Source organism: Seriola lalandi, unplaced genomic scaffold, assembly GCF_002814215.2.
Source record: "Seriola lalandi dorsalis isolate HSWRI2012SDOR001 ecotype SW California unplaced genomic scaffold, Sedor1 jcf7180002054178, whole genome shotgun sequence".
In the NCBI taxonomy this organism is placed as follows: Eukaryota; Metazoa; Chordata; class Actinopteri; order Carangiformes; family Carangidae; genus Seriola; species Seriola lalandi.
In genome coordinates this window covers 288,469-307,951 of record NW_019524731.1, presented here as the reverse complement: position 1 = coordinate 307,951, position 19,483 = coordinate 288,469, and the positions used below count along the sequence as shown (strand labels likewise).

Genomic DNA, 19,483 nt, shown 5'->3' with positions numbered 1-19,483 from the left:
AGCAGAGGGGTAGAAGCAGGAGGAAAGGGAGAAAGAAGGAAGGGAGAGACGTGTTCTTTGGGATGGGAGGACTGGGAAAGTAGAAGAAACAGCAACAAAAGGAGAGAAAGGGGTGAAGAGTGAAAGAAGAACTACAGAAGAGCTTCACAGGATGGGAATATGAGTTCTCGGGCACTGACACAAGGGTCATGTGTGTGAGTCCAGAGACAGAGGATGTAGAAGGTGTGATCGACTGGCACAAAGACAAACAGAAAGACTAAGTAAAGTTGGGAACCAAAGAAAGTTGGGTTGTGTGTGACTGTGTGTGTGAAGCAAAGCAGAAAAACGGGGAGTCCAAATGTAACTGCAGCAGGACTGAGTTGGAGAGAGAGGTGTTTTTAAAGTGCGTATAGAGAAGGGGGGGGGCAGAGCATGCAGAGTGTATCCTTCCCTCTGTCCCTGTAGCGGCACTGAACAAGAGCCAGGAAAAGGGGAAGGGCCTCCCTCTCCCCCTTCTCCAGCTGACAAAAACAGCTGCCCAGGAGCCCGGGCTGGGAGCCTGCTTAGAGGCGAGAGTAAGAGGACAGAGAGGGAGCGAGGAGGAGGGAGGACAGACGGAGAGAAGAGACAGAGGAGAAGGGGGAGGAGGAAGAAGTCTCCAAGTCCAGCACCCTGTCCACCTATATGGGTTGCGTCCTGAGTTCAGACTGGTGTGGGGAGGACGAGGTGCAAGCGGTGCCGGTGGTCAGAAACCCGTCCCTGAAGAGAAGGAGCCTGGAGAGGAGTGAGAGTGGCAGGATGAGGCTGACAAAGGTCAGTGTGCATGCGGTGTTCACATGAGTGTGTGATGAAATTATGGATGAACACGATCACGGGGATCAGGCATGAAACTGTTGATATGTACCACCATCGGGCCTCCAGGAGGGGTGCATGTGTTTGTTGTCTGGTTACTGGACATGACAGCTGTCACAGGGTGATGGAGTGACAGAGCAACTTTACAATGTTTTGACTGAGTGAGATTTTTATTGATCAGAGGTACATTGTATATGCTGATCGTCTAATCTATAGTAATGTACAACGACTGTAATGTTAGAATGAACCCTTCATTTTTTTATATTATGCACATGATGTCTTTTTTAATGGAGCCCTGTGAAGTTAAAACTCTTGGGAGTTCTACTGCATTTGTGAAAAGAGTTGTGTAAAGACCACAGAGGGTCACTTGAGTCAGAGTTGGTTAAAGACTACAAGTATGAAAAGTAAAAAAAAAAAATCTGGGGTGTGGCATTAGAACAACGTGAGTTTCGCCCGCTCCTCATCTCTGCTTGAGGGTGGCAGCTCGGGGCTACTACTAGCATAACACAGCCGAATCTCCAACAGAACTGTCAGTGGTTGTGTTGAATTGTGGGTAATGTAGGCAGCAGGAGGAATAATGCATCTGATTCAGCTGCATCAATTTTATTATTTTAATCCAAATATGCAAGATGGTGTATTGGAGTCAACACATCTGTATATTAAAATAGTTTTTAGTGAAAAATATGTTATTTTTTTGTTGTATGTTTGTTATGTTATAGTTTGTGTGTGTGTGTGTGTGTGTGTGTGTGTGTGTGTGTGTGTGTGTGTGTGTGTGTGTGTGTGTGTGCATGTGTGCATGCATGCGTGTGTGTGTGTTTTGTTCAGCCTTGATTGAAAAGATGATGTGGATGACAGATGATGTGGATGACGATTGCTTCTCGGAGCCGAGGCCACATCTGTGCAGATACAATGAGACTGTTGTTGTGATGGCCTCATCACTGCTTGGGAATTACCATAACGTACACACAGGCAGGCTGGAGTCATCTTAGAGTTTTATTAGCCATGAAGAGAGAACGCTGAGAACCTGGACCCTCTGTCCATCAGTTTACATCACATTGAATTACAAACAAGCATCAGACTTAATGGCTTTTTCTTTTATCCAGATGTGTGAACTGTCAGGTGCATTTTCCTGAATGTGAATGGATGCATATGTTTTTCATGTGTGTATGTGCATGTGTGTGTGTGTGTGTGTGTGTGTGTGTGTGTGTGTGTGTGTGTGTGTGTGTGTGTGTCTGCATGCTTGGTTGCACTACAGTCCCAGTGGCTCCATATCACATGCTGAGCAGCGTGGGAATGTTGAGCCCTCTGGACTACGTCATCCTGCAGGGACTGACCCCACTGCATGGGTGTGGGAACCAGTTGGATCCCACTGATTATCCTAGAGGAGGAGATGTTGTCCCATCTATTTATGCTCTTTTTTTATGAACTTGTTTTTCACTTTAATTTCATGGTTCGTCTCCATGGACCTGCAGACAATCACAGGTGTGAAAGGTCAGATGCTACTATGAGTAAGAACCTGACACCAATATGATTAAGGTTTTAATGTCATTATATCCTGGCAAGAACCACGCACATGCATTCCTAATCAAACCCATGCCATTGACTTACTGGAAACACTTGGCAACAGGAAATGATGTTCCACATGCTGCACATGGCGTGATTACACAACTTGCTGTTGATGTTATGTCAGCAACATAGAAGAGGGATGTTTTATTCCATTTTTCATCATTTGACAAGAAAACAAAACATATCACAGCGCATCAACTGTTTCTTCACTTCACTTTTTTTTTACATATTTGTAGTGTGCAAAGGTGTGATGTTGAAACACATCCTTCAGACACAACTAAATTCTGTTTTGATTTTGTGTCATTAATGATTTTGTGAGAATTGGCATAACGGTATTTTAAAACAAGTCACTGGATCGTCTAAAGCCTCCTCTGTTTTCATTCATTGCCCAAATGTGCTCAGCGTGCTCAAAACATGCTCGACGGTGCCAAATCTGCCTCTGTCCAGTGCTTCTTTGTCAGTTGTTGATGGGGAGAAGCTGAGCATCAATAAACAACCTTCTAAAAATGGTTTCTTGAAATAAACAGTTCTTGGCAGAGAGAGCCAATAGATCATATGGTTCTCTTTAAAGAACGAAGCTCTGGTGAACGCTGCAGAATTCATGTGGGACAAATCAAAGTGGGCGATCCTCGAACAGAATTAATGAAACGGCCTCCTCGAGTGTATACCCTTGTAATAAAATTATTTTTCTGATCTGTAATGTTATGTGTTATGATCACAAACAGGCTACATTGGCATTGAAAGCTAAATGTCTTCATATGTTGGCAGGCGTCATAGAAAGAACATATTTAATTCGCCAACATGCACAGTCGAGGATTCAAGAATGAGAGTCTTTAATGGAATCACTTGGCGGATGAACTTTAATATGAAACATACTCTCTCTCACCTTCCTTTGCCAGGGAATGGCAGGATTTCCATGCCAGTAGCATCATGGCTCGAGGGCGATGTCTGTCCAACAGTCGGTCCACCACTGTGGTCCAGATTGAAATGTCTCAGCAACTATTGGACAGATTGCCTTGAAATTCAGTACAGATATCTTCATCATCAGATCATTATGAAATTTGGTACAGACGTTCAATAACATCTCAGGATGAATTGTAATAACTCTGGAGATCCTCTGACTTTTCTGAAGCTGTTCGATCGTCCGATAATTGAAGTGGTTCTGATCAAGTGTACTGGCACCTTAAAGGAGCTATTTGTAAGTTTTGCTATTGCTACCTAGCAACCGTTAGTATTAACAGCTGTTTTCTTATCAGTGCAGAGGAAACATTGCACAGAGGATATATTATAACCTCTTGTATTATGAACACAACAAGTTTTTGTCAAGTGAAAATCACCACCACCCATTCCCTGCAAGAAACCACATTCATCTGCAAAGAAAACGTACAAATAGCCCCTTAAAGTCATGTTAAGTTCTTTTACTGTAATGTAATACAGGTGTGGTGAATACCATTATCTTCCATCTCGCTGCTAGTCACTTGTAATGATAGTGATCTACAAATTTATGTTCCTTTTTCTCTTTTAACCTGCTGTTTGTCGCCATTGAGGATAAAAAGTTCATAAAATTCATCATGACACCAGTTCTGCTCTTTTTTGCATGTGTTGTTGACTCTAGAAATATATCGAGACCTGGCGCTGTGACAGCGGTTTTAGATGTATTTTTCTAGCTTCTCTGTAATTTCTCATGAACAACAAAGTTTAGATTGGCCATGACCAATACTGAGGCCTTGAACCACAGGCATTCACTACAAACACACACCCAACACAGGAAGGAACACTGACCGGTTAGGGTTAAATATAGACCCCCAACATCCAGAGTAAAATACAACATAGTAGTAGGAGAATACAAATACTTCACACACTCCTCCGTGTTAGAAAAAAGGTGAATTCCTATGTAAAGCCCGGGCTCAGGGGGTGGCTGTCGTAGACTAGATTCCTGCGGCTTGAAAACAATGATCTGTCCCAAACTCTGAGCAGGATTTGAGGAATGCTTGTTGTGTAGCAGGCACACAGATGAAAGCTGATCGAGGGAAAAAGGGAAAGACATAAACCATTTCCTCCCTCAGTAAGTCTCCAAAACCCACCAACAAATCCGTACACCGCCCTTAAAAGAAACACCTCACAGCAAACTATTCACCAAATATTTTCTTTTCTTACACAAAGAAATGTAGAGCTTGACATTCAGCCAAGTTTTGAAAAAGTTTTTTAGGACTAAGCAGCATCGGCTGACAGAGAGACTTTTATCAAACTCATCGGCACAATAAATGTGCACACGTGCTTGTTTGTGTCTCTCTCCGTCTCACCCGCTGTTCCCACTGCTTTCTCGCTCTATCGCTCCTTCAACAGCTGCACCTTATCAGGCTTTGGCTTAGTGCTGTCTTACACAATCCTTCGTCAAGCTACACAGCCCCTTTTTCTAGCCTCCTCCTCCCCTCATTTCCTCTCGGCCCAGGCTCCCACTCTATCCACGTCTTTCTCATTTACCACCAAGCACGATCCAAGTCCTTCCACTTCCTCTAGACTCTAAATTCTGTGTTCCAGACAGGCTAGACAAAAACACACCTGGCATCCCCTGTAATATTTAATGCAAGATGAAGCACCTTGCATTAGGGTGTCGACTGTGGTCGTTTGGTGCGAGGAAAACTTGGTACCATATTAGGAAAAGTGTCATATTGTCAAATCAGCTCTAAAATTATTTCCCTATTTTCCCATATATTCTTCTTTTCTATCCACTGCGACTTTGTTCCCCCCTCTCTCTTCATCTCCATCTTTCTTCCAACATGGCCCTCCCCCACTTTTCTCACCGACTCAACCCCTCATTCCAATCCCAAGCACCGGCTTCCTGTCTCTCATGGTCCCTCAATATTTTGTTAGTCTCACACATGACCCCCCTATTACCTTTTTCACCTCACTGCTTCGCTCCTGACTTTTTAATCCATCTCTCCTCCTCTTCGGCTCCCTCATCTTTTCCCTTCACTCTGCCACAATCCAAAAGAAAAGGGAGTCAAAATTCCACAAACAATCAAACCCCCCAGCCCCCCAATTCCATCAGGCCTCCTTTTTTTTTCTGTACCATGAGCCGGAAATGCCTGGGTTATGAGCAAAAGGAATAGACCGCATTACTGCACGTGTTGTTTGGCGGGGTTATTACTGCGTACGTCATGATTCGCAGCCACGTTCTGCACTGATTGGCAGGGAAATACTGCACAGCCTTCATACCTGCATGTCAATCTAACACATATGGAAGTGAGTAAGAGACTGAGGCAGCAGACAGAAATAAAGCTCGGTGCATTAGCAGTCTGAGGCTGGGGAATATTATGGGCTAACAATTTAAAACAGGCAATTCAAAAAAGGAATTCACCTATATGGGCATACGAAGAGTATAATCATGTACAGACAGGGTTCGCAAAGAATACAAGATTTATATCGTCATGTAAGAAAATCTTTTCTTGTTTTAATTATAGAGGATCAGCTCAGACTGCTGTATAGTTTAGTTTCTGTGATGCTCTGTGCACGTTTTAATTTCAAACACTGCATCTTCATCAGCAAGCTTATATTATCAGTATTAATGACTGTTTGAAGGTGATATGAAATATAACAATTCTCCAGAAACTCATTAGCTGCAGAAAAGTTATATCAAAAACACTAAAATAAGGAAAAATATGCCTAATAAAGCAGCAGAACCTGGTGTTAACTGTCCCATTTCTCTTATTTCACCACTAGATGTTGCTACTACCACACTAGTCACCCTCCATAGCAGTGTTAATGCAGATGTTAATCAAGGCACATCTGTGTTTGTGTGTGCGTGTGTGAGGTATACGATAAGTGGATACCACACAAAGCTCACAATGATGTAGGGACTTTACAACAGTGATTTCCAACCAGGTGTACTTGTACCACAGGGGCTACTTCTGCAGTTAGGAGGGGGTACTATAGAGACATAGAGACATTATTATAGTATTATGGATGGAAATAAACACACATTAATTCAACTTGGTGAGTTAATGATCATTACACATTGCACAGGACATGCCTCCCACTGATCCCAGTCTTATTACGACTTATCACACCAGGTGTTATCATTAAGTTAAGTTAGTAGGTGAGCAGAGAAACGAAAAGGTAATGGATAATATTTGAAATATCCGGCTTCTGCCAAGTGGTAGCAGCACAAATACAAACCTGACTGACTTAAAAATAGAAAAACAGAGATCAAGCTTTGAAAAAATATTGCAAGAATATTTACTTTTGTTTCTATGTTCACTATGAAACTAATTCTGCAGTTATTTTTATCACAATTATTAACGTTATTTATTGTAAACTATCAAAATTACTATAATGTTGGATAGCATAAAACACTGAAAAGGTGTCACAAGTGCTCAAATAAATACTTAATCTAACAAAGTTCTCTCTGGATTGTGCTGAGGTTTTTGTAAGAATATTATAGTGATTGATTCAGCCAATCCGGATCGAGTATCCTCACGCTCCCCTCCAGAAACCGGCCAATCACGGGCTGAGCTTCCAGTAATAGTACTCCTCACACGCTCTTAGTTACATGTAGCTCCGCCCCCCAGCCCCACTAAAGGAGGGTGGACCGGAGCAAAGAAAACAAGTTATCTCATAGTCGCAAACCATGTTATTGATGGCCTTCCTGAGAATGAGGGGCAGCTCCTGAACCTGGGGATATGATTAGCGGGAAAATGAGCAAGGTAAGTCTGCTAGTCTGGGAAGAAAGTTTTGTGAGGGTTTGGAGTGATTTTGCGTTAGTTTCGCTTCATGTATTTACTTAATAATCAATGTTTGGAGTCTGTGTGGAATTTGGATGGATGTAGGATGTGATGCTGACTTTTCATGTGTTGCGCACTTTGTGAATTTCACTGTCTTCTATTTAGACGCCATAACTTTAAAATGATGAAAATGATGACGTTTCGCCTGTGTGAGCAGTCCACTGTGTCAGAGCCTTAATGTTTGACCACACTACAGTCTGTTCACTTACAGTGTTGGTACCAGATATTTTTTGGAGGCGGCTCACCGAGGTTACTGTAAATCTGTGCTGCTCATTAAGGGCTTTACCATACCCGGCCGTATGTTTAGATACAGTTTCACTGCGTTAAAACCACATATATGTACTTTTTATTACTGTTTTTTCAGTAGGCTATATATGCTAATTTAGACTTGCAATTATAAGGAAAAGTTGTATGGACTTCTAGTGACTTGTTGCTGTTCTCTGAGAAGCGTCGCACTTCATTAAACTGACATTAAATGGTCTGAATAGGGTCATATGATACATCGAGCAGCCCCCCCACCATCCCCATTGTTACTGCGTCAGCGCCAGTCACTTAGTATTAATGTCCTGATAGAGCTGTTTTTTAATGTGCAAGCGTTTCCCTGCAAATGATGAGGTGACAGGTGCTTTTATTTTAAATAAAAAAGCAATCAGTCTTAAAGCATTTGATGAGTTTGAGTCAGTACATTGTGGGGCTGAACTAGGAATAATATCTCCTCTTTATTTCTCCAGTAACTTTCCTTGCGTTTTTATATTTACAGCTGGGAAGCTGTAAATCTAAATAGGCCAATGCCAAGGGCAAGAGCTGAAGAGGCAATTTGGATCAGCTGCCACTGATTCCTCTTACTCATCACTCATAAATGGACCAATCTGTGGTGTGATGCAGACCTAAAGTTTGTGTTTCCTGTCTGATGCACTGAGTTTAAGTGGAATTTGGTCGAAAATTTGTGCGTTGTTGAAGAAAAAGTAGGTTTAAATTAAACAATTTGTTCCTTTTGTCAGATTGTGATGACAGGCTAGGGTTGTGTTTGTGTGTGTGTGTGTGTGTGTGTATGTGTGTGTGTGTGTGTGTGTGTGTGTGTTGCACAGTTATCTGAAGGACACATTAAAAGCATAAGCTGACTAAAAGTCTGCTGTGAACAGAAATCTGCGTGTGTGTGTGCATGTGGACACTGATTGATGACTGTTGCGTGGTTCATACGTCGGCCAATTAGTGTTGGCTCCATATCATGATCCCACCTTGTCAGAGTTCCTATCCCCCTTCTGCAACATGAGGAAAACAGCTATGGATTAGGAACAAGATAAGATTGTCCACTCTCCTACAACCTTTCCTTTACCGATAACAGAGTGGTAATTAGCAATTTTTCTCCTATGTGAACCATATTTAATGCAGATAAGCGTTTATCTGCCTGCATTTTCCTCAGATTGGATTGAAAAAAATCGGACTTTCTGGGAAAACTTGGCCAGGAAATTCAAATAAGTAACACACCTCCTCCTCCTCCAATAAAAAACACTGTTGCCTTTGAGCAAGGCACTTATATAGTGACCAGCAAATACAATCCTATGGTTGTGTTCAGTGTACAGCAGGTATTCTATATTTGTAATTATTGGGTGTAACTGCGAAGTTTGATGGTGCCGAAATGGCAACGTGATTGCTTGTGTTTATTTGGGAGACCCCCTGTTTGCTGCCAAGTCAAGAAGCTGAAACAGAGGCTGGTTCACATTCCCTTGTGCCAGATGCAGTTACACTGAGCTCAGATCTACAGTAGCAGCTATTCACTCTTACCTGGAAAATCCTGCAGCATTAAAAGGGGATGGATGGAAATTATTCCCTCCTGCTCCAGCAGGCGCAGCAGCAGGTTTCATAGGCATGTGTTTGAGGCTGCGGTCAGATCAGATCTGGTCTTAATGTGCTTAAACATCACTTAATTGTCACCTCTGGATGATGTCATCCACTCACTGAGGCCACTTCACAGAGCATGGGTAACGTTTTGAGGCAAAACAGATGGTGCATTTTGCCAGTAAATATGAACAACTGCAGCAGGGGGTGTTGGTATGGCTCCTGGAGCAATAAGGCCATTCTGTGTGTGTGTGTGTGTGTGTGTGTGTGTGTGTGTTTGTGTGTTTGCAGCAGTAGTCCAAGGGAACAGGAAGTGTAACATGGCGGCAAGCTGACCTCACCTCAGGAACAGGCAGTCTCTGTTCCCTCCACTGCCTGTCCCACCCTTTGGACGCACACGTGCACTTACATAGAAATGAACAAGACACATTTATTAACACACACACCGGCCTAGATGCCAACAAATGATGCAGGAACCCAGATACAAGCCCATGTCAAACGCTTTCAATGCAGGGTGGGATTCAAGTGCACAAGAAGTCACAAACACACCATTGAATGACTGTGTGTGTTGTGGTGCATTAGCAGATAACACCAACACACTGAGATTAACAGCCATTCCATAAATGAACAGTTTCGTCTTGCTGTCCATTTCTGATGCACATTAAACCTTCCTGTCACAAAAAGGAGACTCAGGTCATTTCCACTGAACCCAAAGGTCAAGGCTGTAAATTTCCTTTTAAGGACCTGAGAATGTCTCCCCTGGTTGCAGAAGACTAAGTAGGTGACTGTCAATGGGAAAACCTGCTCTGCATTCACAACATTTGCCCACCAGATGCGATTTGACCTCAGAAACAGTTCTCTTCTGTTCATAAAGCTGTAACAATTCATCGATTAGTCAGTTAAAAAGGTAAAATGTCAAGTATTCATTGACTTTAGCTTCTTAACTTAGACGATTTGCATCTTTTCATTGTCTTATGTGAGAGTAAACTTGATATCTTAGTTAGAAACAATAACCAGTGTGAAGTCATCGTCCCGTTAGCGACGGAGTTAACGATCTTGTTAGTTATCAGTTGGGGATGGAGCGGCTTTCCCCTGTTCAATATCTCTTTGTGAATGGAAATTATATACCGTCCTAGGAACAAATACCAGGGGGGAGTAACCAGCCAAGTAGACCTACAGCAGAAATAGAAAGAACTGGGGCTGAACGATATGCAGTATATATATTGTGATTAATTGCAATTGCCATATGTATCACAATTTCAGTTTTTATTTGATCACCCAGAAAACAGTGAGCCAATCAGAAGAGAGGCTCCTCCGCTGACTGAGCTGTTGTTATTAGGAAGAGATGTGAAACTACATTTAGATGATTTTTTTAGTCCTTACAACTACAGATATATTTTCAAATAAAACACAGGAGTAACCGGGTGTAAAATATGGGACAGTTGCTAGCTGCAGCCATAATTCATTAAATGTGAAAGAGCTAACCATGCCAGGGATGGAATGAGGAAAGACTGAATGGTCGACTTCATGCAGCTGGATTTGGGGTTATGAGAATAGACTGTGAAACACCTGCCACTTTTGGCAGTGTAGAACTGACACACAGCCGAGCGGTTGTGCTTGGCCTGTAAAATAATGATCCAAAGGGCTGAAGACAAAGTCCCATTATAAGTGATGGTCACCGAGGTTTCTAATCAGTGAGAGGACTTTCCCCTCAGGGGTCCTTTCGATAAGTGCCCTCACCGACCATCTGCAGCTGAAGCTGAGGTCAGTGTCCAGTCTTGCAGTCAGTACTGAACCACTCCCACACAATGCCCATCATTGTCTAAATATCAAGACTATATTTAGAAAGAAACAAGAGGGCGGGGGCCAGAGAGTTTCCAGGGCCGTGTGTGCATGCACGAATGGCTCTCTGTTTCTGGGTATTTGTTTTTACATTTGTATGCATAAATCTCTGCCTATGTGCATCTCTTGTGTGTGTGTGTGTGTGTGTGTGTGTGTGTGTTTGTGTGTGTGTGTGTGTGTGTGTGCGCGTCCAACCCCTCCCTCACTCAATCCAGCTACTGTTCTGTGACGACTGGCAGACGTGCAGGGAGGAAGGGGAAGGATCTCTGGTTAGAAAGCATCTCTTTGACTCCAGAAACCTGTGGCTCCTTTTTCTGCCAGAAAGCTAAAAATATGAGAAAAAGGACTTCTTGTGCGTAGCAGATGTTGTCGCGGAGGTGGGGTCTGTCCTGGCACTGTCTCTTATACACATCTGCATGTGAGTGAGTGCGTGAGTTTTTCTTCCTGAGGTCTCAGGTAGCTGTTTACAACTCGTGTCACTAATGTGGAAATTCAGGGAGGTCCTGTACACATGTACTGTATGTCTGTGAAGGTTTGTGCATCAGTTTTTGTCAGTGATGGCAGATGGATCTAGTCTGGTTAACCTTTGTGTGCATCAACAGTCTGAGTGAAAACATTGATTTGTGCATTTCTACTAAATGCACAAACCGATTTGTTCAGATTTTGAATGTTACACTCTGTTTTTGTCTCAGGCAAGCAGAAATGTAAGTTTCTTTATTAGTGTACTGTATACTGAAGAACACATGTACCAGAGGAAGATGTTTTTTATCCATTACAGCGGTGACAGTAATTACTATCCTGGGGACTGGGCTCAGCATCACAGGTTGTTTTTAGTGCTCGTACACTAAGACTCTACCAGCTGTTTTCTGCTTCCTCTGTTGTAATCCTCCTCCAAGTTGTAAACCTCCTTCACTGTGGTTTCTTCTGCTGGACTCCCAAGTTGAGTTGAGTTTCAATAGACTTGGTTCCTAACTCACTTTGCACAGTATTTTTTTCCTTGATTGAGCTGTGAATACATTGGTACTTGATGTGATAATTTCCCCGTGATACAGGACTCATGCTCTGTAGTTTCCAGGCTGCTGAACTGACATTTACATTTACATTTAGTCGTTTGGTAGACGCATTTATCCAAAGCAACTTACAAGTGATGGACAACGCTAAAGCTTCAGTGCAGTAGGAGACCTTGGAGTAAGTATTAAGTGCTAAGTCTATTCAATAAGTGCTAGAACATGAGGTAAAGAAGTGCTAGTTAGGCACTGAAGATGGTTGGAGTGGAGGTACTCTCAGGATATATTGTATGAGTCTATGAGAGATTCTTGAGCATAGAGAGGGACGTCCCTGCTCTGATAGCATTCAGTAGCTTGTTCCACCATTGGGGAACCACAAACAAGAACAGTCTGGACTGAGGTTGCCTTGTGTTCAGGGATGGCAGACGACATTCCTTGGAGGAACGCAGTGGCAGAGAAGGAGCATGAGCCTGTATGATTGAGTTCAAGATGGTGCAGACCCAGAAGTTTCTCTGAAGGCAGCATTAGTGACTTGAATTTGATTGGGGCAGCCATGGGATAGCCAGCGTCAGTCAGTTAGTACCTGTGTCTGTACTAAGAATCGTTCTGTAGTGAACTTTGTGTCTTAATTGCCTAGTTCTTTGTGAAAAATAATTAACCAAACAAAATGTAGCTCCATCTCTGTGTTTACTGTCAATCTCACCTGTTGCCTCTGCCCTGCGTGGCTCTCCCACAGCAGCATGTTGGCTGCTCTCCTCCTCTCTCTCTTCATTAGCTGCAGTTCTCCTATGACCCTCTCTTGCTGCTTCAGCTGCCACAGCAGCCCTGGTTGAAGCCTGGAAATATTCAAAACAAATTAATCGGATAGCTAATGGCACCGGTCGGACTGTTTAAGTGCATATACATCAACGTATGGGAAACACTGTGCTTCTATCATTACCTTAATTAGCAGCTTGCAAAGTCATGTTGTTGATGTAGCATAATTGCTAATGCAACTTACCCTTCAGCACAATGAGCAAAAACGATTTTTGGGGATTTTCCGTAACAATTTTTTTAAAGATAAGGCAAAGAGGTGGATGCACATTTATCGTAACATAAACCTTATTTATGTATCTGAACAGCTAGCCACGGAGTTCATTTTTGGCTAGTATTTTACTTGTCCAATGGACAGGCGTTGTCTTTGAATCCTTTATCTTTCTTTAGCTCATCTTTTTCCATTGTGCTAATGTTTGTGAACTAATATTCACTTGTATTTCACTTTCCTTTGTCTCTCCTTCTGGTTTCATAATGTGCATTCTAGTGACAGCTGTCAAATACAGCATGCTTTTTCTGCAGAGATCAAACCTGCAACCTTTTAGAAAAACCAGTCGTCACGCTAAATGCTTAGCTAACATATTGCATTGCTATTGACAAAGAAAAGTAGTCCACCTATTATTGACTATTTTCAGCATTTTATGCCCTCATTGGATAGCCAAGTAGAGAGGTGAAAGGAAATGAGGAGAGAGAGAGAGAGATTGGGTTTTACATGCCACAGGGGCTGTGAACTGGGGACGTTGTGGTTCACGGTAGGCGCCTTAACCCCCGGGGGCCACCATTGTCTATTTTTTATGGTCACTGAGTCAGTGACGATTTACCCTCTAGCTCCCTCACATGAACCAATGTGCAGCAGCTTATATCTGTGTCAAATATGAGACCTTGCACAGCATGCAGTAGCGGAGCCGCGTATCACTGTCTGACCATGATTGCCTGTGGTTGGACCATGTAGTGGTCTTGATTGTGTCTGAAACAGAAGGAATGCTGCCAACCTCTCCTCTGTGTGTTTATCTCTGAGCCCACAACACCGCTGTGGTTTAGCTAACAGTGACTGGCTGCTTTTTTAAACTCACCGTGGGCCCCGTGTGTATATTCATATATGCTTGGTACACACACGCACACACACATATTTAGGTTATTGCACAAGTACATAGATGAGAATGAGGGCATTCTGTAGAAGAAGAAGTTTGTGAGATGAAGTTTGGTGCACTTTTGTAACAGTGTCAAAGTCTGTATCTCACATACTTGGGCAGTAGGCTTGTCAAGGCACAGCTAATGAGCAAGGAATAAATGACGTAGTTAAACTGGTCATGAGACGGAGGAGCATTTGTTATGTTTGGGGTTCAGGAAAGGGTGTAGAAAGAGAGCCAAATCATGGAGTCATAAAAACAGGATCAGAATAAGATAAGATAACATGAAATTTTAATGAAGCCTGTGTGGACTTGTGTGGTTTGTTACTGTGAGAAAAGTATAAATGAGAATGGGCCAAGTCATACTGAGTCAAACATCCTAACACAAAAGTAATGACTCCACAGTTTTAGAGATCGACGTCAATCTCCCTGAACGCACCATATTACATAACAGGCTTCAGCCCCTGAGCCACCCACCCAGTCCATCTCCACCATCCAGGGTGCTGTGGTCATAGTACACTTGTACTGGAGCAGGCCAGCAGCCGCTGAACACAGCTGGCAGAGGGTGATGCCAGGCAGGCAGCTGTCCAAACACTGTCCAGTCCCTAGAGCAGAGTCAGAGCAGTGGGATAATGGAAAAAGAGTGCAAACAGCCGCTTTTCTTTGTTACCAAGGAGGGAAAGCACACACGGAGGAAACAAAAAACCCTTTATGTTCATGTATCAGTTTAATTATCCAAAGCTATGGAAACGTGGATGTTGAGTAGCTCTAGCTACATGTGCTTTCTTACAAATCGCTGTTCTTTCATGGTGATGATGTTGATGTTGAGTGTGTGTTTGCTTCCATACTCTCATACTACCCACACCCTCCAAATAGTGAACAGAGAAACAGCTTAATCCTATTCTTTTGACTGGTAACCTGCCACTTTCCAGAATATCTGTGCTGCCTCTCAACATGACATGTACATACTTTTGTTTGTTCACATGCCAACCCCCCCCACACACACACACACACACACACACACTTTTTTGTCTTATTCCCCCATTATGTAGCCATGCATGAAAACATGCTAAGCAATCCCCCTTACTTAGCCCGTGGTCGTTAGTGTTCTCATGTTCAAAGCCTCCTTGGAGTCACGTCAGGCCCAGTCATCTGTGGATCTGATCCCATGTTGGGAAACAAAGAGGCACTGGGTGGGAACAGCCACCACACGAACTAACACACACACACACACACACACACACACACACACACACACACACACACACTGATGTACACACCAACACGCACACAGAGAGTGACATGAGAGAGAAAAGTGGCTGATTTCTTTTTACTTTCCACTTCTCTCACTCTCTTTTAAGAATTAGTCCAACACATTTGCTCTTCTTAACTTTCCAAACTTTCACAAACACACACTTAAACACACACACACACACACACACTAAGGATTATAATGGGCTATGGGCGGGAACCACAAGGATTATTACTGGAAGACGGTTACACAACCAGAACAGAGGTTCAAGAGGCAAAGGGAGTAGAGAATGGATGTTGCCCATAGTGGTGCACATACATTCATACAGTCGCACTCATTCACACACACTCATTCACACGGCTGCACAACCTGGTGTGTCGTACGTACAGGTTAAAGCTGACAGTTCCAAGCACCTGTCGTTGTCACTAACTCACAAGCCATTTCTTAGTTTTCTTCTCTCTTTTTATTGGGGAAGCCCAGTTTCTTTGTCTGTCTTGTTTTCAAGGCATCAGATGAAGATGGTTGACAGGCCATTTAACATCTGCCAAGTGAAACTTATGGTTGAAGGTCAAACGAGGATTCTCACAGTGTTTCTGAGAGTTGTCAGCTCCCCTGCCAGACTGCATTGCCACATCTGGTCCTGTATCTGGTTGCTAACTGAGTGTTAATCTAATTTCTCTGTGTGTTTGTGTTTGTGTGTGAGCAGACGGGGAAGGGAGAGCCCCACGTCTTCAAGGAAAAGACCTTCAAGAAGAAGCGGCAGTGCAGCGTGTGTCGTCAGAACGTCGACCACGTGGGCTCCTTCTGCAGAGGTAAATGATCATGCTGAGGTCATTTGTTCCTCTGGGCGGTCCGGAGGAATATACCAAATGATGCAGCGGCAAATCCTAGCTCTTCCAAACAACTTGATGACTAAGCAAAGAGCACTAGTAGCACATAGGATACATTGACACAGGATACAGGACTTGGAATAGAACATGTGGTATGGAGTTTAACTGCAGTAATTCAGCAGGATGATATGAAGATTTTTACTTGGGTTGCGCTGTTAAACTTAAAATACAATAAAAGCAAATGGAGATTATACAGTAGATGGCAGATTGATTGTATTACAACTATATGCATGTCATAAATAATTAAACAATGCAGCTATGATGGGACTAATTTAGTCTCCTTTCTTTCCTCCTCCTTCCCTACTCTAATTCCTCTAAGTATGCAAGACAGCCACCCACAGGAAGTGCGAGGCCAAGGTAAGAATCAACCTCAACCCATCACTAGTGATCTAGTCATTGACAGTATTGAAAGGGCTTCGAGATTTCACCAAAACTGGAGAATTTCAATACACTTAACTCTTAATTTTTGCATAACAATAGTGGATGTAAACACACAATTAATTAGCATTTTCTTTTTCTGGAAATTTAGTTCAAATTTGCATCACATTTGGATTGAAACCTGAGCGCTGGCAAATAAAATACATTCACATGGTCTTATCAAGTCCGTGACCTGAGGGATATTTCATGAAACAAGGTCAAAACACTCAAGTAATAATAAATGTCATATGAGAAACTGTAAACAATTTGGGGTTATGATAACATAAGACTGCCAACACATTACACATCTAATGGTAACTATGAGAATAAGACATTTATGGTTTCATCCCAATAAGAGCTGGATAAATATGAGAAACACAAAACAATGGAAGGTAATGCCACTTGCGAGACTTAAACAGATTAAAAGTGTAAATATAAATAATATAGATAAACGTAGTGGAAATAGTTGGCACTGAAACAATGTTATCTTGTCCCAATGAGGCTTTGAAAGCATTTTTGATAACTTAATATAAAGTAATTCAATCTGTAGATATATGAACCAAGTATTTGAAGTGAACAATGTGAATGTATCCTGCTCTGGAGCAGGTTAAATGTCAAGACCCCGCAAGCCTAAATGCTGACCCACTAAGCATCATGGGACAGGACCCTGGGAGAGAGCCATCCATGTTTGTACATATTGATCTGACTGCAGTGGACAATATGAATAACAGAAATGCTTTTCTGAGTTGTTTAATATACTGATATGCCAGTGAGGTGTGAAAAGCCACATGACGGTGGCTCTGTGAGGGCAGAAGTCTCGAGATCTCTGCTAATGTGAAGGCCGCTCAGTTGCATTCCTCAGAAAGAGCTCCAAGCCCTGCTCCAACCCCACACTGCTGCCTGTGAAAGGGTCATTGATGGAGGGATGGTATAATGAATAGACAGAGAGATGCAGAGGGGGAGAATGCCAGCCATGGCCAGAGTGACGAAGAGGGGGTAGAGGCTGAGGCAGGGAGCCTTGGCAGTCATCGGGCGAAGGAGAGAAAGCCAAGGGCGAAGGCATGTGGCATCCCTCCGTCCTCATGTCTTTTATCTGAGGAGTGGTGAGCCCTGAGGATGAGTTCAGAGATGAAAGGATGGCTTTGAAATGGTGTACGCAATAAAAAAGTGGAATCAGGCTTTTCAGGTCAACTTGTGATACGCACAGTGTTTATAAGTGGGTTTGTTTCTGCATGGAGATATTATTCTTTGTAAAATATAGAGCATGCTGTCTCATGTCTGTATGCTAAATGTGAAGCGACAGCTGGTTAGCTTAGTTTAGCATACACTAATACAGCTAGCTTGGCTCTGTCCAAAAGTAAAATCAAAACTTGTTTTTTTTATTCTTCAGTTTTTATACAAGATATAACTTGATTATTAATAAACTTTGGAGGAGCTGGTAAGCTAGTAGGTATTTTGTAACTTTGGACTGACCCAGGCTAGCTGCTCCCCCTTGTTTCCAGTTTTTAAGGTAAGCTACGGTGAGCTAGCTATAGCTCTGTTTTTAGCGTACAGATGTGAGAGTGGTATCAGTCCCCTTCTTCTGACTCTGGGCAAGAAAGTAAATAAGCATAATGCCCACAAATTTTGACTTAATTAATTGATTTAGTGTAGATATTTTTTTAATGGCACAAGATGACGAATCACAAAACAGACATGTTACCACAACATCTCGTGTTTCATTTGAAAATCCTAGAATTGACACAAGCAAGCTTATTGGGAAACAACAAATCATTTTACTAAAATGCTGGACCACATTTATTAACTGTTAAGATTGATTACAGAAAGGAGCAGGATGTTGTTTGACGGCCTCACTGTAAGTGGCTGATGTGTGGTTGTTGACTGGTGGTTAAATGGTGATATCCATCGCTACTGCCCAGGAAGGGAGAGGTCGGATAGGGCGGGGCGTGTTGTCTGTGCTGTTATCTACCCTTTTATGAAGAGGGTAGATCGGATGGCATCAATCTCTAATACTGTGAATGCTGTATACTCATGTAGTGACGATGGAGACATGGCCCATTTATAGATCTACATAACAGATCTCAGCTGTCTGCTTGCCTAGCCGATTAACTTTAGCCTTCCTTCCATATCTACTGTATATATGACCTGGTTTTCAAGGTGTTTCCTCACTTGCACTTGAACCACGTTTGGCAGGTATTACCATGAGCATATTCACAGTGTTTATGTGCAAACACACACATCTGGAGGTCGGCCCCGTGTCATCAGTAAGCCATCCTGTTCTCACCCGGCTTCTGTTTACATCACCACCCGGCTGGTATTGTAAGCTCGGTGACAAATTGTCTCGTTACTGCACCATCCGGTATCTTGTCAGTGTGTCTGCTCCAGTTTTCCGGAAACCTCCCCCCTATTTTATTATTAAGCTTCCTCCCCACAGAAAGTGATTGGTAGTAAGAGCTAGTCTATGTACAGTTCATGGTTTCTTTTTTTTCTTTTGGTTGTCCTCTGTCATTCTGTTCCCTACTCTTTGCCCACAAGGTCAACAGCCTCCAGCTGGCCCATCTCTGTTCTACTAAACACACACACACACACACACACACACACACACACACACACACACACACACACACACACACACACACACAAACAGAGGGCCATAAAGAGTTTTATTCCAGCATGTTCCTCTCTCAGAGAACAGTTCCTCCTTATCTTTGATCCCAAGTGGAAAATTTTGTCCACAGGGAATTGGGGGGAGAGGGAGAGAGAGAGTGACTGGGGCCAAGGGGCAAAGAGATGGAGGGAAGGTTGGGGAAAGACACAGAAACAGGGAGGGGGGCAACAGTGGGAGGAGGAAGGATTAAAATTTGTGAAATGCAGCCCGTGACGAGTTGATCAGTCTGTCTGTCTAATTAGGCAAGAAGAGTCATTTCCGCTGGTGAGGGAAAAAAGAAACTGTCTCACTGTTTCACTGGCTGTCTGCTCAACTCCTAGACTAGTCACACAGGAAAACCCCACTGATATGAAATCACACAGGCTGGTTCACTGAATGACTGCTGGACAGACTGTACGGAGGTACAAATCTGATATGAAGCACTGAAGCAATAATGACTTCAAA

At 42.9% G+C, this 19,483-nt stretch overlaps 1 protein-coding gene across 4 annotated transcripts in view; it reads left to right on the top strand.

Annotated features, from left to right (window-relative positions):
• Positions 1 to 411: 411 nt before the first annotated feature.
• Positions 412 to 19,483, top strand: part of tns2a (tensin 2a) — a 64,261-nt gene continuing 45,189 nt past the window's right edge. For 2 of the 4 annotated variants that reach the window (XM_023403706.2, XM_023403705.2), the window contains exons 1-3: positions 412 to 792; positions 15,771 to 15,876; positions 16,274 to 16,311. In XM_023403706.2, the coding sequence (XP_023259474.1) occupies positions 664 to 792; positions 15,771 to 15,876; positions 16,274 to 16,311 (273 nt within the window). In that variant the 5' untranslated portion in view covers positions 412 to 663. Of the gene's footprint in view, positions 793 to 6,965; positions 7,104 to 15,770; positions 15,877 to 16,273; positions 16,312 to 19,483 lie in introns of those variants that run through there. The other 2 variants (XM_023403707.2, XM_023403709.2) reach the window with 2 other exon arrangements.